Source organism: Neolamprologus multifasciatus, chromosome 5 (assembly GCF_963576455.1).
Source record: "Neolamprologus multifasciatus chromosome 5, fNeoMul1.2, whole genome shotgun sequence".
NCBI lineage: Eukaryota > Metazoa > Chordata > Actinopteri > Cichliformes > Cichlidae > Neolamprologus > Neolamprologus multifasciatus.
In genome coordinates this window covers 265584-290763 of record NC_140443.1, presented here as the reverse complement: position 1 = coordinate 290763, position 25180 = coordinate 265584, and the positions used below count along the sequence as shown (strand labels likewise).

General features: G+C 47.0%; 1 protein-coding gene across 2 annotated transcripts in view; it reads right to left on the bottom strand.

Annotated features, from left to right (window-relative positions):
• Window positions 1-1759: 1759 nt before the first annotated feature.
• pik3c2b (phosphatidylinositol-4-phosphate 3-kinase, catalytic subunit type 2 beta) overlaps window positions 1760-25180 on the bottom strand; it is a 33392-nt gene continuing 9971 nt past the window's right edge. The window contains exons 11-33 of one of the 2 annotated variants that reach the window (XM_085159443.1): window positions 23442-23637; window positions 23019-23141; window positions 22634-22801; window positions 21605-21719; window positions 21225-21367; window positions 17721-17909; window positions 17453-17546; window positions 17288-17382; window positions 17025-17205; window positions 13983-14090; window positions 13805-13897; window positions 13592-13721; window positions 10497-10633; window positions 10253-10422; window positions 10019-10175; window positions 9725-9834; window positions 9403-9598; window positions 9193-9317; window positions 8847-8964; window positions 6910-6985; window positions 4679-4785; window positions 3527-3652; window positions 1760-3273 (exon numbers count right to left, since the gene is read on the bottom strand). In XM_085159443.1, coding sequence (XP_085015569.1) covers window positions 3082-3273; window positions 3527-3652; window positions 4679-4785; window positions 6910-6985; window positions 8847-8964; window positions 9193-9317; window positions 9403-9598; window positions 9725-9834; window positions 10019-10175; window positions 10253-10422; window positions 10497-10633; window positions 13592-13721; window positions 13805-13897; window positions 13983-14090; window positions 17025-17205; window positions 17288-17382; window positions 17453-17546; window positions 17721-17909; window positions 21225-21367; window positions 21605-21719; window positions 22634-22801; window positions 23019-23141; window positions 23442-23637 — 3149 coding nt within the window. In that variant the 3' untranslated portion in view covers window positions 1760-3081. Of the gene's footprint in view, window positions 3274-3526; window positions 3656-4678; window positions 4786-6909; window positions 6986-8846; window positions 8965-9192; window positions 9318-9402; window positions 9599-9724; window positions 9835-10018; window positions 10176-10252; window positions 10423-10496; window positions 10634-13591; window positions 13722-13804; window positions 13898-13982; window positions 14091-17024; window positions 17206-17287; window positions 17383-17452; window positions 17547-17720; window positions 17910-21224; window positions 21368-21604; window positions 21720-22633; window positions 22802-23018; window positions 23142-23441; window positions 23638-25180 lie in introns of both variants that reach the window. The other variant, XM_085159442.1, reaches the window with a different exon arrangement.

The window sequence follows — 25180 nt, the reverse complement described above, 5'->3', positions numbered from 1 at the left end:
CTGTAACTTTTAGGTTTCATTTTAAAATTTTGGTTTAACCTTAAGGGCCAGAGAAATGTGTTCAGAATTTGCCGATAGATGATGGTTCATCTCATGAACAGGACACACTGCTCCCCATTCTATTCAGTTTTATTCATATAACGTTAAATCACAGCAGTCAACCAAAGGCACTTTATATTGTAAGATAAAAACCCTACAGTAATCAGACGAACGCCTACGAGCAAGCACTTGGCGACAGTAGGAAAAATGTGATTTTTCCAAGCAGAAAACCTCCAGCAGAACCAGGCTCAGGGACATGTGGCTGCGGGGACAAAGACAGGACAAAGAGACACACGGCTCTCTCACATGAGCTGAAAGTATCAGTATTGGTATCGCACTGGCTCTGCTTGATATTGGATCGATACCAAAAGGCTGACACTGGGATCAGGATTAGAAATCATTGATCAAAATCTGACTGTAAACTAAACTCCATAAATGCTGTATGCAGATATATGTGTAAGCTAGGTGCTGGATGATGCTGTGGAGGATCACCTGCTTTTGTGTGAGGACGCGGCGAGGGTCAAAGGTCCTGCTGTCCCGTCAGCGTCACAGGAAACAGATCAGGATTAATGTAAAAACCAAAGACATCCAAACTGTTCCCACAACTGGATCTGTCACATCTGCAGTTTCACAATAATTACAGAAACAGATAAGTGAACCAAAACGAGCCAGCCTGCAGTAAAAAAGTTTAGCGTTCTGATACCAAGTAAATACAGAACCAGTACTGCTGACACAGACACCCTTTAAAGGCAGCTGATGTAGGGGAGACCAGTGTGTCCTGCCTTCTCACACACTTCAGCTTTTATTTTGAAGAGCTGCTTGTAAATGTGCCCTGTCTACAGCGGTCGACTCAGCTCCTGTAGTTTAAATGTTGCTGTAAATAAACCTGGCACCACAGAAAGGTTCAGAGATGTTTCTGGGATATTTGTTAGAAATTATTTAACAGTTCAGAGGATAAAGTATCGGTCCAGTCACACTAGTATTGATCTGATACCAATATCAACATTGGGATTGAGATGATTGATATCTGATCCACACATTACTTGTAAAAATCTGCCCTACGTAAATATGGTAAATGGACTGATTCTTATAGAGCGCTTTTCTACTCTCACGGAGTCCTCAAAGCGCTCTATACAACATGCCTCATTCACCCAGTCACACAAGCACTTTCTCTATACGTAGTGCTTTCTAACTACATTCACACTCCGATGGACGCATCGGAGAGCAGCTTGGGGTCAGTATCTTGCCCAAGGATACTTGACATGCAGACTGGAGGAGCCAGGCATCGAACCACCAACCTTCCGATCAGTAGGTGACCAGCTCTACCTCCTGAGCTACAGCCACCCGCAAATATAAAATATTATTAAAAACTGTAGTAACAAAGACGTCCGTGGGGTGTTTTCTGTGCCGCCACTGCAGGAGTACCTGCCCGAGAGCCGACAGCCAATCAGCAGACCTGAGTGGTTCACCTGGACTATTGTTTTCTATTCTATATTTTAAAGAGATTTCTGGCATTCATGGATTTTAAAGCAATCTCAGCCTCGACTGCAGACCTGCTGTTACAGACCACACTGTGCTCACCTGAGCTCCAGACATCTGATAGACCAAGCCAAGCTTCTAAAACCAGGCCGACCTTCATCCCTCGCAGCAGGGACACAGGAAAGGAGGCAGGTGTAGACCCTAGGAGGAGGGAGGAAGAGGAGGACAGACCACCTTCAGCTGCTTTCATTTCAAGTTTATTGTGTAGTGCAAACAATAGAAAAGGTTCAGAATCATTCGTCTGTACAGGTCATCATCAGTGAAGCTGCATCCAAACAAAGCCTGCTTCTGCGCGTCATCATGCTTCTTCACCCACAGCAACCTCATCTGATTGGTCAGGACCTCAGTCACATGATGCAGAACAAATACAAACACTTGAATTGCTCATGCGGACCTGATTTTACCCACGAAACACCAGCACGCTACTGCTGCCTGCTGTTTGGTCAGAGTTCAGGACAGGAACTTGCCTGTAACTTTTAGGTTTCCCAAACCTCCAGCACACGTTAGCAGCAGAAGCAGGAGCTTCACACCTCAAATCAAAACGCAGGGTGCTGTAAAGTGGCTCGTGGTGCTGTAAAGCGGCTCGTGGTGCTGTGACGTCCTCAGCGACTTCACTGCAGTAGAAACTGTCGAACTCTTCCATCAAAAACAGGATGAAATTTGCCCGAGAGCGCCCCCTGCCTGTGGAATGACATGTCCACAGGCAGGGGGCTCTAACCGCTCACAGGCTGCCCCTCAGCAGGCTTCCGCATGCTGGCCAATCAGGGGAAAGTGCCCTCAGGGAGAGAAGTAATAGCTGAATGAATGAGCAGCGTGATGACGTCACAGAGTCACATGATCAAAAACAATCCAACAATAAAAATTTAATTTCAGTGTTTCAGAATTTTCTCTCGTCTTTAAACGTGTGAAGCAGTCGTGAAAACCTCGCATTCATTTACAGCGCAAACAAAACAAATCAGCTGATCACAAAACGCCCGCCATCACTGAGCTAAAAACAGGAAATGACATGGTTCAGAAACCAGGAATGAAACATAGGCACGCAGCCGGCAGTCAGTCGCACTTTAAAAATAAATCAACCCGCTATAAAAAATAACCTAAAGTCTTCCCAGCGGCGCTGCCCGCGCTCTTCAGCCTGCTTCGTCTTCTTCACCGCGCCTCCTCGTTTCCTTTTTCACAGTTGAACTTCCTGCTGCGGTCCGAGGAGAAGAAGAAGAAACAGCTCGAGCACGTCTGAGCTCCTGTAGGTCTGTCCACTCCTCCAGTCGCTCTCAGGTCAAAGGTCAGGGCGAGCTCGTTAGTGCGTTTGTTAGTGGAACTCGTTCACTGAAGTAAAACTCAGTCTCTTATAAACTAACGAGCGTGACATCACACCCACAGAGCAGCCACAAGGCTTTTACTTTGAAAGGATCTCCCTTTTTTTTGTTTCGCCGTTCCTCCTCAGCAGGAACGCCTGCCGTTCTTCTTCTCTTTCTTTTAAGTCCGCTGCCTCCCGTTTCCTGTCCATCAGTGGGCGAAGTCTGAGCCGGGGGGGCCCAGTTTGTGCCAGCCCACCCAGTGCTGACCCGGGACCAGCCTCTTCAGGGGGATGAAGGTCTCTCCCAGCAGCGTGTTCTCCCAGAAGGCGCCGTCTCCCAGGACCCGGAGGTGGATCACCCTCTGGTCCAGGTCCCCCCGCGGGATCCGCTCGTACACCAGCTGGGGACACAAAGGGAGGCAAAGGTGATGTTGCTATGGAAACAGCAAAGTTAGTCATATCAACATCGAAGAGTTGACCCACAGTGACATCAGCGATTCTTTACACCAGAGATGCAGAACAATCCAAACACCAACACCGCTGTCGGAGCGACACTGTTTCTACCCTCCAGCCTGCAGCTCACTGCTACATTATCACTGTCTGCACAGCTGCAGTGTTTAGATCGACAGCAGTATCACTGTGAGCAGATCGTACCATCTCATTGTAGGTTGGGTTGCACGTGCGTCGCGCCGCCTTCGTTTTCCTCTTGCTCATCTTCTGAGGGTCGGGGAGGAGATAGAGCTTCACGTAGGGGTCGGGGTCAGTCCCATCCTGCAGGGGCTGCTACACACACACACACACACACACACACACAGGCATCAGTGTCACTCCCACAGAGAAAAAACACAATCAGAAGCCCCAAATACCAGGACAGGACTTGGACCCACTGATCAATATAAAAATATTATTTAAAAACATTTTTTAAAAATCCTTAAAATTACATAAATACATTTATTAAAATATATTAACAATGATCATAAATAAATAAAAGTGTTTATTCCGAGGAACACTGGGGACATGGAGACCCACTGGACCATCATCAGCACCTCCATTGCTGAGGCTGCTGCACTGAGCTGCAGCCGTTCATGGTGTAACCCCCAAACCAGCAAGTGGACACCAGAGGTGAATACTCAGTGTCCCTCTGAGTATTCTGTGGGTTGGGCTTTGGGAGTCTTCATCAGGTAACAGCCTCCAGCTCCACTGGAGCAGTTCACAGCCGAGTGTGAAGCAGCAGGACTGAGATCAGCACCTCCAAATCTGAGGCCATGGTCCTCAGCCGGAAAAGGGTGGAGTGCCCACTCCGGCTCAGGGACGAGTTCCTGCCCCAAGAGGAGGAGTTTAAGTATCTCGGGGTGTTGTTCACGAGTGACGGGAGCGGGAGATCGACAGACGGATTGGGGCTGCAGCTGCAGTGATGTGGACGCTGCACCGGTCTGTTGTGGTGAAGAGGGAGCTGAGTGTAAAAGCGAAGCTCTCAATTTACCGGTCGATCTACGTCCCTACCCTCACCTATGGCCACGAGCTGTGGGCAGTGACCGAAAGAACGAGATCGCGAATACAAGCGGCAGAAATGAGCTTCCTCCGAAGGGTGGCTGGCCTCTCCCTTAGAGATAGGGTGAGATTTCAGCCATCTGGAAGGGGCTCAGAGCAGAGCCGCTGCTCCTCCAAGAATACATAATTTAAAAACAGTATATACACAACAGAAACGAGAGTAATCATAATAATAATAAATCTATACAAAAACATAATAAAATAATCAACAAATAAAAATAAAGCTATAAATGAACCCAATAATAACACACTGACCAGTCCTCGGATGTGTATCACCATGATGAAGAGCTTCTCACTCTTGTAGGAGATGGACAGTTTGACCTCGCCGAGCTCCTTTCCTGAACCTGGAGACCACGAGATCTCTGCGAACACACGCACACTTTCAGTGTTAGTCTTAATGAACACGTCTGATGTTTGACTGTTTCTTTCAGTCGCAGGTTAAGAAGTACTTAATTCTGATAAACAAAGACAAACATCTTCTGACTTAAGTTTGAATATTACAGATTTATTTCATAACCTCTGCTGGACATCAGAGGAACTGCAGCGTCTGAGTATTAAAGGAACAGACTGCTGTTTACCTCAGCTGTCAAAGCTGGGCGAGAAGCATCTTTATTTACTGTGGAGGAGGCTGTAAAACTTTGAAAGGAAGCTTCTGATTGATGAACGCCATACTGAACTGTTGAGGATATGCTGAACTTTCCTATCAGTAACTCTGCTGCTAGCCTCTCAAGCTGGCTGTAGTTACACCTTTACTCAAAAAGCATCTCTAGACCAGCAGTCTTAGCCAATTATAGGCCAATCTCCAACCTTCCTTTATATCAAACATCCTTGAAAGAGTAGTTGTCAAACAGCTAACAGATCATCTGCAGAGGAATGGTTTATTTGAAGAGTTTCAGTCAGGTTTCAGAGCTCATCACAGCACAGAAACAGCTTTAGTGAAGGTTACAAATTATCTTCTTATGGCCTCTGACAGTGGACTCATCTCTGTGCTTGTCCTGCTAGACCTCAGTGCAGCGTTCGATACTGTTGACCATAATATCCTATTAGAGCGATTAGAACATGCTGTAGGTGTTACAGGTACTGTGCTGCAGTGGTTTGTATCATATCTATCTAATAGACTCCAATTTGTGCATGTAAATGGAGAGTCCTCTTCACACACTGAGGTTAATTATGGAGTTCCACAGGGTTCAGTGCTAGGACCAATTCTGTTTACATTATACATGCTTCCCCTAGGCAGCATCATTAGAAGACATAGCATACATTTTCACTGCTATGCAGATGACACCCAGCTCTATCTGTCCATGAAGCCAGATAACACACACCAATGAGTTAAACTGCAGGAATGTCTTAAAGACATAAAGACCTGGATGGCCACTAACTTTCTGCTTCTTAATTCAGATCAAACTGAGGTTATTGTACTCTGCCCTGAAAATCTTAGAAATATGGTATCTAAGCAGATTCTTACTCTGGATGGCATTACCTTGGCCTCCAGTAACACTGTGAGGAACCTTGGAGTCATTTTTGACCAGGATATGTCCTTCAACGCACATATTAAACAAATATGTAAGACTGCGTTCTTCCATTTGCGCAACATCTCTAAAGTTAGAAATATCCTGTCTCAGAGTGACGCTGAAAAACTAGTTCATGCATTTATTACTTCCAATGAGTGCAATGTTGTTGTGATTTGGTGCTGTGTAAATAAAATCGAATTGAATAACCGCCCGCTGGTTTGTCGTCATGGAGATGGGAGGGTGTTGGTACAAAGGCATGTGCGGGGCAGCAGTAGACACGATGACCTGACATCAGTCACGGCCACCTCTTAGCTCAGTGCCTGTAAAACAAGCAGCTTCTGCCCAATAGTTCTAACCGTTACATCGATGCGCTAATTCCTCGAGGTGGATCAATGAACACGCTGTCACATGTCTAATCTGTGGACAATAATTAATTAAGACAATATGAGTAACAAATGAGCAGTTTGTGCTTTGGTGTGTTCAAGCCCCGACTTCAGGAGATGAGGGTCGAGGTAACGAGGAAGGTGTTTTACGATGGCGACAGTGCTTTGGTGAAGGCGACCTCTGTTCCGATAATAAAACCGCTACGATGCTTCATATGTTGATCTGAAGGAGAAGGCATGTATTTAAATCTTGCTTCCCTGGAGGACATAATCACGCTGTGATTCTGTATGAAAACATGCCACAGATCTGCTGTTACACGCTGAGTCACAGAGCACTGACCTTTGACCTTTGTGTGAGTTAAAGTTTAACAGAGCGAAACCTCTTTGGTGCAGTCTGACCTCAGATAAGCTTATATTTGATACGAGTACTCCTCGTCGGGTAACGCCCCCGTCTAATCAGCGTGAGGAACCGCCCACTGTGGCTTCCTAAAGTCCGCCCACTGTCCCGCCGAGCAAACAAAAAGTCTTCCCAGTATGTTTCCAGTTCTCGAGCTTTACACATTAAACAGCGCGGGGGTCCGAAATCACGTACCTGCTGGTTTGCTCGCCGTCGTTCCTGATCGCTCGTCTCTGGGCAGCGGGTGGAAGAAGGTGTACACCAGGTCACACTGTGCAGACACACACACACACACACACACACACGGGGTGATCAGCCTGTGATTAGCTCACTGAGGGAGACGGGTCAAAGGTCAGTGTAATCAGAATAAAGACGACCTGACACAGCTCAGAGAACATCCCTGCATCGGTGCTGTGGACGTTCAGCTCAGGACAGTGCACTTCTGAGAACTTCCTGGAAGTGAGGGGTCAGCTCACCTTCCTTATCTTATGTAAGAAACAGGAAATGCATCTTTCTGCAGGGCGGAGAACCTTCATCACACTTTCAGATGAAGAGGGGAGAGCGACACGATCACACACCTGCCTCTGAACCTGCCTGCCTGCAGGCAGAGCTTCCACAGTCAGGGAGAGATAACCCTGAAGAGGGCGGAGCCCTGAGGACTGCAGCGAGCTGATAGAACAGCAGCGCCACACCCACTCAGTGTGTGTGTGTGTGTGTGTGTGTGTTTCGTCCTGAGGAGCGACTCAAACTGAAAGCGAGCTGCTGAGGTGATGGCGGCACTCTCATGCTCGGCCATGTTGTACTTTGTGTTTGTCTGCAGCTGAGAGGTTCGAGCACACCTTCCTTCACCTGTCTGGGCTCGAGGGTGTAACTGCCCGTTTTCATACTGCAGATTTTAGCTGTTTGAAAACTGTTTGCGTTGCCTGTTTGGTCTCGTCCCTCTCATTTCATTCAGGCGTTTACATGTTTCTATAAATAAATACCAGCCAGTAAAGGAAGGATAAAAAAGGATGACACAGGACATCATAAGGTTACATGTACCTGAGTACACACACCTCCCTCCCCAGGAGTGCATTGCTACTGACTGATTTCGTTGTTTTTTGTGAGGTGAGAGACTAAAGGCTGCAAGATGTTCTCACAATCTTTTAATACAAATCTGTCCACACAGAGTCAGGATGACGCCGCCTTTAAAGAAGGACCGATTTCTTTGAACAACCTCACATGTTTGAATTTACTGTTAATTTTGACATTTTCTATAAACACAATGGTAAACTGTATTTACTCGTCCCTGAGGACCCCAAAGCACTTTACACATCCTGATATTCACACACTGGTGATGAAGCTACATTGTAGCCACAGCCACGCTGGGGCGCACTGACAGAGGCGAGGCTGCCGGACACTGGCGCCACCGGGCCCTCTGACCACCACCAGTAGGTGAAGTGTCTCGCCCAAGGACACAACGACCGACGATTCAGAAAAAAAAATTGTGTACATTTTTTACCCCAACTCTGGTTTTTATGTGGCCTATCAGCACAATTTAAAAAAACTGGTGTACAGTTTGAAGCTGCATCCTGTTATGTCATCGTAAACCGGCCACAAAGCCCCTTGAACACCACGGCTAAATCTCCAAGGGGCACAAGAAGCCTGGAGACAGCCTGCGAGCCCCTTTCATAACACGGCAGAGCAGCAGGTGCTGCTCAGCACCAGAACCCAGGCAGCTATCACTGCTGCCAAACACACTCTAACTGTGGAGAAGCTTTGATGCTGGTCGAGAATGACAACATGACACTCACTGCACCCTGAAGGTGCTGTGGCCCCGATCATGGCCCTCCATTTATGTGTGGAGGCCTAACAATCTGAATATTATTGTATAATATTAATTGTCACGGCTTATTATCAGGTACATGGACTCATATGTTCTACTCTGTCAGAGCACTCAAAGTTACAACTAATTCAAGCACTTCTAAGCTCTTAGGTGCTCGAACTAACATTCACACATGGGGTTAGTAGGAGCAGACTGGAGCAGACGGGGATCGAACCACCGACCTTCTGGTTAGTTACCTGCTCTGCCCCCTGAGCTACAGACACCTCTGAGCTACCACTCATGAGAACAGACCCAGAAAGCCACTGACCTGAGCGACCTCCGGAGCGGCGTGGATCAAGTGCCACACGTAACCGTTCAGCTCGTCCTTCCTCCTGTCAGCCATCGCCTCGCTGCGGGAACGGCCAATCACAAAGCGGCTGGGGAAACTGTGGGAGGGGATAAGAGGACAGGAGGAAGGACCTTCTGCAAAGCTCCTTTGTGCAGCTAGGAGTGTGTGTCTGTGAGCACACATGCGTGCATGTCAGTGTGTGTCTGTGAGCACACACGTGTGCATGTCAGTGTGTGTCTGTGAGCACACACGTGTGCATGTCAGTGTGTGTCTGTGAGCACACACTGACATGCACACGTGTGTGCATGTCAGTGTGTGTGTGTACCTGGGCAGTTTGGATGAGGGGAAGATGAGCCTCAGTTTGCTGTGGAGCTCCTGAAACTCCTCAAACGTCCTCTGAACCAGCTGCACCTCCTGCTGACCTTCACGCTCCACCTTCACCACAAAAGCCTGACACACACAGACACACACAGCTGGTTAGTTTCTGCTTCCCATGTGCTTCCCACGTGCTTCCCATGGGCACGTCTGGACTCACATATCCCTTTCCGCCGGTCCGGATGTGTCTGCAGATGTACAGGTTCTTGATGATGCCGTCGCTCTTTGCCGAGTGGAACCTGGGGGCGAACGACAGCGTGGGGCGCTCCTCCGACGAGGTGAACTTCATCTGGGCCAGATTGTGGATGAAGAAGTTCAGTTTGGTGGCGACGCTGCCCAGACTGGACTCGATCAACCTGCCGGGGTCAGAGAGGTCGTTAACAAAGGCGGCAGGTGGACGGAGACCGTCTGCAGCGCAGGTCACGATGACTCGTCTCCGTCCTGAAGGTCGGACGCATCTGTGCAGGTGAGCCCGCGCCTACCTGGTGAAGTACATGGTGGCGTCAGCCTCAGACTCGTGAGGTCTCAGTGCATCATAGACGTACTTCAGGTCATCGAGGTCGGAGAGCTCCGGGATCCCACAGGACAACATCTGGACACACACACACACAGACACACACACACAGACGCACACACAGACACACGCACACACACACAGACACGTTTAACTTCCTGGTTCCTGTAGCAGATGTTGTATTTACTCCATTATGTGAGTGTGTGTCCGTGTGTGAGTGTGTGTGTGTGTGTGTCTGTGTGTTTGTGCGAGTCAGACACACCAGGCCCAGCAGGTTGAGGAACAGGTGAGCGTGCTTCCGGATCAGGTTGTATGCTTCGCAGCACAGATCCACAAAGTCGTGGAAGCGGCTGGACGGCTTGTCGCCGCCATTGATGACATAAGCCATGTCAGAGGTGAAGACGAAGGGGGCGCGGTCCCTGCACGGGGTACAGCAGTTAGTCAGCTATAAAGGTGAACCAAGGACAGGACAGGTGAACATCTGCTCCTCTCTTACCGTTTGATGTTCCCGAACATCTGGGCGTGTCCCAGGAACTTCCCGAAGTCGATGTGGAACATGTGCCCGCTCGTCTTCAGCATGATGTTGTCGTTGTGGCGGTCGCAGATTCCCAGGACGTAGGTGGCCACGCAGCAACCGGCGCACGAGTAGATGAAGTTCTCCACGGCCTGAAAGACCAGATGGAGGAGTGTCTCACACCGACAGGTGTGTACAGGTGTGTAACAGTGCGCGCGTACGTTACCTTATCGTACTGCTCGTCAGTGGGGTTGTGTTTCTGCAGCCAGTCGGCCAGAGTGCGGTCTTTGAACGATCCCGTGACACCGTGTTCCACCTGGATCTTCCTCAGAGTGTCAGCGTGAGGAATCATCTCCACCACACCTGAGGACACACACACCTGTCAGTCACACCTGAGGACACACACACACCTGTCAATCACACCTGAGGACACACACACACCTGTCAATCACACCTGAGGACACACACACACCTGTCAATCACACCTGAGGACACACACACACACACCTGTCAATCACACCTGAGGACACACACACACACACACACACCTGTCAATCACACCTGAGGACACACACACACACACACACACCTGTCAATCACACCTGAGGACACACACACACACACACACCTGTCAATCACACCTGAGGACACACACACACACACACACACACACACACACCTGTCAATCACACCTGAGGACACACACACACACACACACCTGTCAATCACACCTGAGGACACACACACACACACACACCTGTCAATCACACCTGAGGACACACACACACACACACACACACCTGTCAATCACACCTGAGGACACACACACACACACCTGTCAATCACACCTGAGGACACACACACACACACACCTGTCAATCACACCTGAGGACACACACACACACACACACCTGTCAATCACACCTGAGGACACACACACACACACACACACACACACACACACACCTGTCAATCACACCTGAGGACACACACACACACACCTGTCAATCACACCTGAGGACACACACACACACACACACACACACACCTGTCAATCACACCTGAGGGGACACACACACACACACACACACCTGTCAATCACACCTGAGGACACACACACACACACCTGTCAATCACACCTGAGGACACACACACACACACACCTGTCAATCACACCTGAGGACACACACACCTGTCAATCACACCTGAGGACACACACACCTGTCAATCACACCTGAGGACACACACACACACACACACCTGTCAATCACACCTGAGGACACACACACACACACACACCTGTCAATCACACCTGAGGACACACACACACACACCTGTCAATCACACCTGAGGACACACACACACACACACCTGTCAATCACACCTGAGGACACACACACACACACACCTGTCAATCACACCTGAGGACACACACACACACACACCTGTCAATCACACCTGAGGACACACACACACCTGTCAATCACACCTGAGGACACACACACACACACACACCTGTCAATCACACCTGAGGACACACACACACACACACCTGTCAATCACACCTGAGGACTAGGGGCGGGTTTTGATGATCGATTTATTGATTAAATCGATTGGATAACTTGATATCGATTCATTAAAATCCTGAATTGTTTTTTTTAATATAAATTTATTTTGCCCGAAACGCCAGAATCTCAGGTTAAACCTCACAAAATTCCAACAACCACCAAACAGCTGAAACAGTAAATGAGAGCAGGAACATGGATTCTGCACAAAGACGTAAACACACAGCGCCGACCCATCAGAATCAGCGAGCTGTCGCCGCCGACGGCACGGACACGGTCGGGGCTGAAAGCCGACAGCTCGCTGATTCTGAAGCTGCAGGTTTTACATCTCCTAACAACATTGACTGAACCAGCAGCCAAAGACGATCCAAACTACGCTTCATATTTAGCTTCACATAAACATCGTCATGAATTCCCTCTGACTGTTTTGCTTCCACCACGATAAAGATCACACTTCATGTAGAGCTCTCTCTCTCTCTAACCCTGCTTATTACCCAACAGTCCACGGTGTCGGCCGCTGTTGTTTGTTTTGTTTTACTTCTGACAGAAAGCCTCATTTCTGCTGTTCAATACTGAACATATTTAAACGTTTTAAAATGATGCCAAATTGCAAAACGCTGTGTCTGTAATCAAACCTCTGTAACTCTGCTTCACTTCGTTTTTGACTGTCTGTGAAGGTTCTCAGTCATCCAGGTCATCGTAGTCAAAGGAGCTTGCAAAGAAAAGCGTCTGGACTTCTTTAAGTTACTTGAAGACGTTTCACCTTCATCCGAGAAGCTTCTTCAGTTCTAAGGTCAAATGGTGGAGAGTCCCAGATTTAAACCTAGTGGGAGTTTCCCCCCACAGAGGGACAAAAGGACCCCTGATGATCCTCTAATCGCCTGAGCCAAGGTGTGGAACTGGGTGTGGGTCACAATCAGCCAGAGTTTCGGGTGAGTTCATTGTGAAACCTGGCCCCACCTTATCATGCGAATTCCTGAGGTCAGATGGCCCAGGATGTGAGTGGGCGTTAAGGCGTCTGGGGAGGGATCTCAATAACAATCCAATCTCATAATCCAGTTTTGAGTTCCCTTCCCAGACGCCTTAACGCCCACTCACATCCTGGGCCATCTGACCTCAGGAAATCACATGATAAGGTGGGGCCAGGTTTCACAATGAACTCACCCGAAACTCTGGCTGATTGTGACCCACACCCAGTTCCACACCTTGGCTCAGGCGATTAGAGGATCATCAGGGGGTCCTTTTGTCCCTCTGTGGGGGGAAACTCCCACTAGGTTTATATCTGGGACTCTCCACCATTTGACCTTAGAACTGAAGAAGCTTCTCGGATGAAGGTGAAACGTCTTCAAGCAACTTAAAGAAGTCCAGACGCTTTTCTTTGCAAGCTCCTTTGACTTCGTTTTTGACTGCACAATATTTTCAGGGTCATCTGCTGTAAAATCCCAGACCAGGAAAACCTCCATGTTTTTCTGTTTTATCTTCAGCTACGTCGACACAAAGCTGCTGTGACGCTCACACCTTTGATAAAGTCTCACAGTGTCAGCTTCCTTTTTATTGATATAAAAATATGGATATTTACTGATAAGTGATCAGAATTATCACATTTCTGACTGTCTGAGGCAAAAATTTCCCCGATTCAAATTGAATCGAATCAAATTGTGGATCGAATCTATTCTAGAAATGAGTGAGAATGCCCTACTGAGGACAGGACGCACTCCTTTCTGTCACAGCTGAGGACAGGTGTGTCCGTGCTCACCTCGGCCCCTCCCCGTGGAGAAGCACTTAAAGAGGACCATCCTCATGTCCAACCCCTCCTGGATCCAGATCTTGTTCATGATACGGATCATCTGCAGAGTCAGCATGTCCTGCCTCAGGTCGTCTCCTGACTGCACACAAAGAGAGGACAGCCGGGGTCAAAGGTCAGCTCGCAGAGGTCGCTGTGCCTGGGATCACTTATAAGGGGCGTCACCTTGAAGATGACGCTGATGTTGTCTCCCAGTGGGTCCCGGTTCTGGAAGGACAACTTCAGAGGGACAGCATTGGAGTTGAAGAACGAGCAGGACTGGAAACCACAGAAGAGGATGATTAACTTTGTCCAATCAGATACAAACGCCAGCTGGGGGCGTGTCTTTAAGGTGTGTGCGTACCTGGATGTTGATGCTGGTGACGAGCAGTGCTGGGTTCAGAGGAAGCCTGCAGCTGCTGTTCACCGAGAAGAACTGCTTCATCTCCTCCAGACTGTCTCTGAGGACACACTGAGACATACACAGACACACATATACAGATAAACACAGAGACACACACGCACACACAGAGAGAGACACACACACACAGTATTAGTCTCCGGGTTCAGACGCCTTTTTCAGGGTCAAATTCAAGCAAAAATAAAGTCTCAGTAAGACGATGTGAAAGTTAAAACAAATCCTTCCAGATGAACTTAAACACCTTTGTTCACCTATTGTTTAGACAGAAAAACAAACCACACAAAAATAGTGCAAAAGGAAACGGTCTTATATACAGAGTGTATAAACTCAAAATGCACATTTCACTTAAGATGTGAACAAATCAACTTGTTAGATATTCTTCTCCTGTTGACCCCCCAAAGAAAAAGAAATAAATAAGTCTTCTCATCAGATATTGATGCTTCTTTCCTGTGTGACAGAAAATAGGAGACAGATGTTTGTTTGTTAATTCCCAGTAAATCTGTTTTTTGCTAACTACATTGCTGTCTGTATTATTGCTGAAGTCCTAAACGATCACCAGTGTTTGTGCTGATAACATCATGTCAGACAGGCACGAACAACAGCACTGACTGGGAGGCTTTGAACACATCACATAGTTCAATTCAACATATACGACTTGAAGAATGAAAAGCATCTACTTAAAATTATTTAATTTATCATCTGTGATATTATTATGTACAAGTCCAGTGTACTTTGTTCATCTCACTTAAATAAACAGGCAGCCTTAAAGTATGAAATATTCATATACAAACATATAAATGTGTGAACTGTGTCAGCGGCTGATTGTGCCCCACAGGCCTCAGTGTGAGCTTGAATACATTTATAATGTGTAAGTAGTTTGATGTGTCGGTGCTGACCAGAAACACAGTTTGAATGAAAGCTGGGGAGCTTTGGTAGCACAGAAACAAGTGACCACATGGATCAGTCATATTACCGTTATTTCAAATACTCAAAGAAGCTGAGGTCCAGGGTGTATCTGGCTGTTTTTGACTACTTTTGATTTGTTCTCTATAGTTCACCTTTAAAAACTGTTTATCTTGCCAATCTGTTATTTACTCATTTTGACAAACTGTATCAGCACAATTTATTTAAATCCAGACAAAATTTAAAACATGAGTAGAAAGTGATATTTTTGACTGTAAAAACCACAAACATGTTTAACGAATCATTGTCATAACTTGAAATGCAAATAGAAATTGTACATTTTTAAAAATATGCACAAGTTTTGCAAACAACAAAGTTATTTGGTACTATTTACCTAAAAATGCAGCCGAGGCTCAGACGTTTTTAACCATTTAAAACTATTTACAGAACAATCAGGTGCTCTGCATCAAATAAGAAGACACAAATTATTTATGCAACTCCAAAAAATAGTTTGTGTCACTAACACAGATGAGAACAGCACAGGGACAAACCTGCAGGTCTGACAGCAGCTGTGTCAGCGTTTACACTGCAGTCTGCCTTTGATGGCTTTAAGGCAGCAACTGTGACGATCACTAGTAGAACTGACACACAAAACAAAATAACAACACACTAACTACACAAGACAACACACTAACTACACAACACACTAACTTGAGACTGCAAACACGGCAAACGTCACAAATCTCTCACGTGTCGAAACTCTCTCTCTCACTCCTAAAACTTCCGCCTCTTCCCAAACAACCAGATGCCACATGTTGCCATATCATCTTTTTGATTGGTCAACGTGGTACATTTTTCCACCAATAGGGAAGGAGTATTTTTTCTTTTTCACCAATGACTTGTTTTTCACTCAGAAGCAAAGCATGTTTGCTAGCGCTCTCCTTAGAAAAGGCTGTTTTTACCGTTTCTTCCCGGAGTAAACACCGCTGTTTTATTAAAAACAAAAACACCGGTTTTACGTTGCCTATCAACACAATTTAAAACCTGGTACATAGTTTGAAATCCGCTCGTTCGACCCAAGTTGAAATGGAGACTCTGGTCGACCCCAGAGGGTTAACCAGAAAGCCTAAGTTAGCTAGTTATGTATCGGCTAATGTTTAAAGCTTTCACTCGAGTAAATGAACTCATATCAATGCTAAGTAATGTTAGCTAAGTTCACAGCATATTCCATAACAGCGCTGCCATACTGCATCACACTCAGAGCGTTTTAATATTCAGAGTTTGTTAGCTAGCAAAATAATAATCATAATTTTCAAAATAGCGTGTGTAACGTACTGGAAAATTATTTACTAGCACTCACCTATCATTCGACCGGAGAGCGCAAACTCCGCCATTGTTGTTTTCCATCAAACACTCATTAAAACAGCGACCTACAGGTATGTTAGCGCACTCATCCCCGACTGTCCGAGGGGGGCGGGGTCACACGGTGAAACAGACGCAAGGCAGCCAGGCGGGAAATTTGCTTTTACATTTTGCGACTCATTTTATTTCTATCTGATAAGAAAACGATTCAATCAGTTATTTGTGGTGAATGAAATACAGCTACACTTTCAAGCACCACATCTGAAATTCAAGCACTTTTCAAACCTTGAAAAGACAACATTAAAATTAAAGCATTTTCAAGGCTTTCAAGCACCCGTACGAAACCTGTAGTCTGTGCTGCCCCCTGCTGGACTATCTGCACTCTACATGAAGTCTTTGTTGATGACCTCAAACGCTGATGTCATCAGTAATGGCGGCTCAGCGTGTGTTACACAGTCAGAGGAGACCTGTATCCACTGCGCTGAATGAGGGAGCAGCTGAAAAGCCTTCTTTTTTAAAATAATCAAATAATTTCAAGACTGGAGCGATGGTTCAATTTTACAGGTGTGTTACAGGTGAACGAACACGCCTCACCGGACGTTTGCTTTCTGACACAAACTGATCAGAGGACAGCAGGACCCCCCCAACACGACAGCGTGAATCTTGATCTTAGTTTTGATCCGGTGAACGAGTCATCTGGACCGTCGGCGGCATCATTACCTGTCTGCTGGACGGCGTCGCCTCTCGAACTTTGTGAGCCACCCTGGCGAGGATGGAAACGAGCCAGCACTGCCGGTCAAACTCGTCCCGGAGGCCCCGACCGACGCAGCACAGCAGCGCAGCGAGGAGGTGCTGATAGCGAGCACTGAACTGACTGTCCTGGAGGTTATCCTTCAGCAGCCTGACGCACACACAGACAGACATGAGCAGCTGAGCTCAGAGACGCTAGATGTGACTGACGTGGACTCGGGGGGCGGACTCACCAGAACAGGTAGTGAGCGACGCGAATGTCCCCGATGGCTCGCCGCAGGAGGAAACGAACCAGAGAGCTGTCCAGGTAACACTCGTACTTCAGAGCCTGCGACACAGAGAGAGGTTACAGACATCAACGCCCACGGCTCCGCCCACCTGCTGCATCCACCTCTTACCTGCACCAGCTGAGGCAGGAAATCCAGCAGCTCCGGGTCGGAGATGGAATCCATCCACTGGACCGCCGTCCTCCTCAGCTCCTGATCTGGGAACCTGAAGCACACGCGATGATGTCACTCAGCTGGTGAGAACTTTTTCATTATTGTTATCATCACACCTGAAGAACAGAGCTGCCCGTGTTTTACGAAGCGAGAACAAACCATCACCACCACCACCTGTTTCAGACATTACTGCCGGCAGAGACAGCAACACGAGCAGAGAACGTACGAGGCATGGAGGAGGCCCAGGGCGTCCAGGTGACCCAGGCAGGCCCACTGTCTCAGCAGGGCGTAGATCTCTGGCAGACACGCCCACTCCCAGCAGGGGGCGCTGGCCAGAACCAGAGGCAGCGCGGCGCTCTCAGCCTGACAGAAGGCCTTCTTCTCCCACAGCAGACGCTTGTCCTCCACCGTCAACCTGCAGACACAGCTGCAGTCTCACCACACCTCCTCTCCATTATGCCCCCCCCCCTCAGAACTTAATGTTTATGGACTAATCCCAGTCAGAACACGGCTGTATCCCAATTCAGGCTCTGCAAGGGCCACAAGGGCCGCCTACTCAAAGACCACTGAAGTGAGAAGCTTGTGAAATGGACGGTCTAGCCCCCATCGCGCTGCCCAGGTTGCCTAGCAACTATGATACTAACCACGAGAAACGTTTCATACAGTTTTGACAGAAATGAAGGAGAAAAAGGTTTTTTTAAAGTTAATTTTGTTTATGACATCACTGTGATTAGTTGAGTATCTGAGGCTGAGACCACAGGACTGTGAAACATGATTCAAGGGCTTCATTTCTGTACTGAACAGTCATTTAAGATTAGCTAGTAAATAACAATTAGCTGATGTTGTTCATGAGACTAAAATCATCTCACTGTGGTAATGTAAGTATAATATGGACAATGTTAAAGTTATTATTATGCTGCTACGCAGACGACATCCAGCTATATATATCTTTTAAACCTGAAGATGTTTCTAAGCTGCAGATTCTAAATGTGTGCTTAGAAACCATCAAAGGTTGGATGGCTGACAACTTCCTCCAACTTGATGAAGAAAAGACTGAAGTCCTTGTATGTGCAGACATGTACCTAACATAATGAATGCTCTTGGTCCTCTTTCTACATGTGTGAAATCGTCTATCAGGAACCTCGGGGTAACCTTTGATTCTGCTCTTACCCTGGATGTCCACGTCAAATCTCTGGTTCGGTCCTGCTTCTATCATTTAAGAAACATTTCTAAATTGAGCCCTGCAGCATCTCATACTGAACTGGAGATTGTTATTCATGCATTCATTTCATCACGACTGTTTGTCTAAACAAAAACTCCCTGGAGCGTCTGCAGATTGTCCAAAACGCTGCAGCAAGGCTTCTGACAAAAACATCTAAGTACTCTCATGTAACACCGTTGCTTATACAGCTGCACTGGCTCCCCGTTAATTCAGAGTCCATTTTAAGATTCTGGTTCTGACATTTAAAGCTCTTCAAGAACAAGCACCAGCGTACATCATTGAACTTTTACAGCCCTATGCCCCTAGTAGGTCCCTGAGGTCTTGTGATCAGGGCCTACTTGTTGTTCAGTATACAAGACCGAAGACCAAGGGTGATAGAGCTTTTGCTACTGTGGCCGCCAGACTGTGAACTTTCTTCCTCAGAACTCAGTGATTACTTTTAAAAAACAGCTAAAAACACATCTTTTTAAAATTGCATTTTGTTAACTTTTGACTGTTTTTGTTTTTTACCTTGTGAAGCACTTTGTGATCTTTTATCTAGAAATGTGCTATATAAATAAACTTTTACTTACTTATTATATTAACCATTATTAGTTATTACAGCAGTGGGTTTGAACTGTGTCAAACACTGAGCTTCAGTAAAGATTCAAGTTGCAGTTATTTATATGTCCTATCACCTTGAATCTTCACTCAAAGACACTCAAGTATCTGTGACAGTGTATATATAGATGTGTTATATATAAGAGACAAATGTTGTTTGTTTAATATGTTGGCATTATTACATTTGGCTCATTGCTTACATAGATGTGTAAAAAGCAAATGTACGAGCTGTGATAACTGTGTCTGATAGAATGAAGAGTAGACTGATATATGAAATATTCCTTTATTGGGTGAGAAAATCAGACCATGTCATAACTGCTTTAAGTCATACAGAATAGATATCAGAGCCTTAAACAGGCTGACTTCTGCTAAATGGGTCAAACTGGGCAGAAAGTCTACAAACACATAACATCCTTATAGAATATGATGTAACACTATAGATCAACTTACCTCAGAATATATAAAGCATATAAACAATTACAGCAATATGATGCAACAAACACAGCAGCTACTGATCCAAAATACTCAAAGCTTCATAGAACTGAAACAAACATTTATTTTTAGCTCTGCTGCTGATACATACTTTAGGTTTCTGAACATTAAACTTGTTGCTGCCTTTCATAGTGTGTAACTTGAAGGCCCTGAGTACTTTCTCCCACACTGAAAACACTGGATGATAACATTATTTGAACATTACCTAATAAGACTGATTCAGGACAGACAGTTAGTTATGTTAAACTTTCCTAGCAGTCCTTCACAAACAGGGAACAGTCTGTCTATTCTCTCCATCTGTCAGCTGCTGCTGGCTCTTCCTCCTCCTCTTCCTCACACACTGCTGAGTTTGTCCTGGTGGATCATCAGGGGTGCAAAGCCTCACAGATGATGTGCAGCAGTGGGTCCCTCAGTCTGTCCTCACTCTGGACACTTGCAGTCGTCACACATGGAAATCAAATGTGTGATAAGCTGCAGGATTCAAACACAAGTGTAACTTATAAACACATGTTCATACTTTTATTACACAATCAGAGAGAAAGAAACAGAGAGAGAGTGCAGGACAGACACACAGGTGACAGTCTCAGGTGTACACACTGCTACAAACAGGAGGATTTAGTGTTTGTGTTATTACGAGTGCTGAACAAGAAGAGTCCCAGATGGTACAGTGGACACATGTGTGACTCCTGTGATTAAAGCATCTTTCTTTCAGCTTAACGAGTGAACCGTCAGCTCGTTCAAACACACGTTGAAGTCCGTTTGGCTCGACACCACCGAACAGAGGCAGCAATATAACAGAGCTAACATTAACAGTGCAGTGAGTCCTGCTTGTGCCGTGATATTCAGGACTGCAAACCGAGCAGCATCACTGACTTTCAGCTTGTTGTGTTTGTGGATATATGACTGACTTTAATTATCCACAAAATCATCACATTCTCTGTAAGATTAAGGTCGACTATTGTATTATTATATTTTAAAGGCTCTAAAAGCAAGTAAAAGCTCAAAGTACAAACATCACTAGTGTCACATAACTTTGCCGACATGTGGCCAACAGTAATGTTTTAATGTTCCTCATTATTAAACATTTGCACATAAATAAGTGACATAATATTCAGTACTTACTTTTAAAAGTTTACTCTTCGGCCGCTCCGCTTCAGCAGTTTTTTTTCGGCAAAATTATCCACACCCACCGCCGCGCTATGAAGTCTGGGATATGTTGGGCCATGGAGGCTACACCGACCCATCCTTCAAATCCAGAGAAATGAAGGACGCATTTGAGGGCCGCATTTCGAGCAGCCTTTGAATTGGGACAGCCTTCGTCGCGTCGCTGTGATCGGCCTTAAAATGCGGCCTTTAAGGCTGCAGACCCTGGATTGGGACACAGCCCTTGTGTGTGTGTGTGTGTGTGTGTCTGACCAGAAGAAGGCCTTCTTGTGCAGGACGTCCTGCAGCTGTATCTGGCTGATGGTGTCCAGTCTGGAGAAGTTGTATTGAGGGCAGAAGTCTGCAGGAGGCGGCGTGCTGAAGCGCACCTCGAAGGATGACGTGGGGAAGTCCACCTGAGAGGAAGCGAGGACACACTCATGCTAGTCTCTGGGCCTCAGATACCTGCAGGTCTGACCTCAGCTGAACTCAGTGTATAAATAAGGAAAGCAGACACGTTTCATCAGCCATCCTGTGACTTCTCTTTGCACAATGAAAGCGTCGCCTGAACAGCTGATGAAACGGCTCAAAAAGCTCTACGGGTTTGTGATGTCACAGACTACTCAGGTGCTAGCAGCTGTGGCGGCGCTCACCTGTAGGATGACGCTGTCCGGCTGGCTGAAGTTGGGCGAACTTGTTCGGGCGTTTCCGCTCCTCCCCGGGGTTGAAGGCCACAGACCCAGCAGCTTCCTGCCACACGTCAGCACGCTGCACGTACACACACACACACACACCTCTATAATAAAGATGATGATGATGATGATGAAGAAGTAGTCACGCCCCTTTCTCTCCCTTTGTTTAAATCCGTTTCCATTCTCTTTCCACTCTGGACTTTCAGGTAAATGTGAGGAAGCGAGCTGCTCCTGGGAGGAAATGACATCACAAAGCCTGTGTAGGAAGCTGCAGGACTGAAGGAAACATTTGTTTGTTCAGCTGTGAGCACGAAGTGAAAAAAAAATCAGGATGGACACGCCACAGGGGAAAGTGCAGCTTTCATTTTGTCCTTCATATCAAACATGCTTGAAAGAGTAGTTGTCAAACAGCTAACAGATCATCTGCAGAGGAATGGTTTATTTGAAGAGTTTCAGTCAGGTTTCAGAGCTCATCACAGAAACAGCTTTAGTGAAGGTTACAAATGATCTTCTTATGGCCTCTGACAGTGGACTCATCTCTGTGCTTGTCCTGCCTCTCGTCACCAGCGGCTCAGAGCCACCCTGAGGTCTTTTTGAAGGATTTCAACAATACTGAGTACTACAGCGTTACACAACTGTTACCCTGGGCGGAGCCTCTGAGCATGTTGTTGTACCTGCTGAGTTCTACCCGACACTCTTACATTACTGTAACCCTCACTCTCTGAGTGATAGAGACATTTCACACATTATAGATCAGCATGTCATTGACTACAGTGTAAACACCACCCATCACTTTGTGGCACCATCACCGCCCTCAGACCACATGCTGTGTGTTACTTTTAATGCTATCACGTATCGTAGTATTTCCTGCGTATCACATCAAACAAAGCCTGAATACGGCTGAATAACATCCGACAGCATTTATTCAAAGTTTCTTCATCCGCCTGTTTGAGGTTTGCGTGGATGGTGTCTGAGTGTCATGTGACTCACTGTCTGAAGTTGAAGAGCGGCATGGTGACCCAGCCCAGCGCCTCGATGCTGCGCCGCTGCTTCCCCTTCTCCTCAGCTCCTCCAGGGGGCGGCAGAGGGCTGGCGTATAGCACCACCGTTAGCTGGGACTCTCGGGGCAGCTGATTGATCTGCACGGGGAAACACACCCTGCAGGGGATATGGCGAGGGGGCGGGGCTTAGCGTTTTTCCCAACAAACAAACAGATTAAAGTTTATTCATTCAAAAGCAAAGACATCGCGCACACAAACACACGAACACACACACAGAACAGGAAATTCTTACTTTTAGCATCTTATTAAACTCAGGTAAGGTGTGTGCGTATGTGTGATGTCACGGCTCTGACAGGTAAGGGTCAGCTACGTACCTCTGGTCCCAGACCACCAGGTGGAACAGGTATTTGCTGACCAACTGCTTGCTGGTGTGCTGCGGCGCACAAAGCTCCGCCCCTCCGTGAGTCAGAGAGCAGGACAGGAAGAAGCATTCATAACTGCGACCAATGAGAGCAGGACAGGCGAGTTACTTGTGCAGCACATATTCACACCTGTCCCCAATCCCAGAATCCTCAGAGAGCGCCACCACGCCCTAAACAACCTGGAGGTTATGCACGTAACCCTGATCCCCTGAGGTGCAGCACGAGTCCGGAGGCACTCCTTTAGTTCACCTTTGGTGTGTGTGTTGTTTGGTTGTGAGCACCACTGAGTCGGCACTGTGAGACTCCTAAACCTGCAGCACTGACACAGGACGCCCCCCCTTCAGCCTGTGGGCGGGTAACTTTTGAGCTCCTTACCTGGCAGCCCACGTGATGGGGATGCGGTGGGCAGCGTAGATGTTGAAGGAGAGGACGTTGGTGATGAGGCCAGCCTCTTGGATGGGCGCCGTGCAGCAGTGGCTCTGTGGCGTCGTGTGGAAGTTGGCGTTAAACGTGCTGCAGTACAGCTCCACTAGATCCAAGATGGCCGCCGTCAGCTTCTCCACCACTTTGTCTGTGAGGCGACAAAGAAGCCAGCGAGCCATTAGAGCGTCAGAAGAAGACAAACCGGGATCGTCACCAACTTATTAAACAGAGTCAGGTCAAAGAAGTCACTCTGGTAGTGTCCTGACTGTGGGGGCGGATCTACAGCCCACAGGTGTAGCTCCGCCCCTACAACCAGGTCGCTCCGTTCGCAAACTGAGTTTATGTACAGATGTAGCTCCGCCCCGAGGCACACCCAGGTCAGAGAGCTGGAGAAGATGCCTGGGAGGGGAGGGCCCGCGTGACCCCAACAAAAATTTTAAAAAATTTATTAAATGTATTAAAGAAATGAATTAAATGCAACAAAGTGACATAAAAATGTGAACAAATTATTTATCCACACTTTTAAAGAGAGCAGAAAACCTGCTGGATTTGTGGTCTGCAGCGCAGGTTTGGGTGAAGCTGGACTCAGACGTTTAAAGGGGACATGAAACATAAATTTACACCATGGAGTCTGTCCCGGCCCTTTCTGTCTCACTTTGATAACGTTCACTTCGACTAAGTTGTGTCTTGGTTGTGTGTAACACTCCTCCACATCCCGTGCTCTGTGGATAGCACTTCCTGGTAGCTTCAGGAGGTGTTTTTCCAAACTCCAAAGGAAAGGGAGAAAACGGGCAGGTGTATCTGTGAGCTTCAACGTAGCGGCTTCCTCGACAGCTAATGAACCACTTTCACGGCATTTTGCATCTCCCCCCGTAGAGCTGGTTCCCTGGGATCTCCGCCCGTCCCAGGTCTTGATTAGGTTGACTCGTACTCACACCTGATTGCTGGCTAACAGCTCCCTCGTGAGTTCTCCTCCTCCCTGGACTTGGGGTTTTATTCTTGACTGAACCTTGACTCTGGTGAGTTCATCCCTTTCTCAGAACTCTTCGGTCATTTTTCCAAATCCCTGTGGCTAACGGGTCATGGCGGAGATCCATTTTTAAAGCCACTGATATGTATGGCAGTTCTGAGTTATCACCACTTTGATGATCTGTGCTGTGTGCACTTGTTTATTCTCCTGAGTTTAACAAAGGTTTTATTCTAGACTTGTTATCTGGGGTCATACCAGGATTTTAACATCCATGTTTGCTGCCCCACAAAACTCGTGTGATTTATCAGACATCATCTCTAATAACAGCCACAGACCCGAGTCTTATTTCACCATTAGTTCAGTTATTAACCCGTCACAGAGTCTCCAGCTATCTGAAACCCTTTGCTGCTGTCAGGACTCATCACTCCAGCTTACGATCCTCCTGTATTCAATCCCTTTGAGCCGTTTCTCGGGGCCCTCTGGCTGAAGCAGTTTCCCGTCTTCAGCCCTCCGTGTCTCACCTCCACATTATCCCCACTCGCCTTTTCAAAGAACTCGTTGACACTCTTGCACCAAGCGTGTTATCCATTATTAACACCTCCCTTCTAACAGGAACAGCTCCAGCTGATTTCAAACATGCCACAGTGCAGCCAGCTCTCAAAAAAGACCAATCTTAACTCCCTTTGGTGTCCAAGGTCCTGGAGGAAATGGTCTTGCTTCA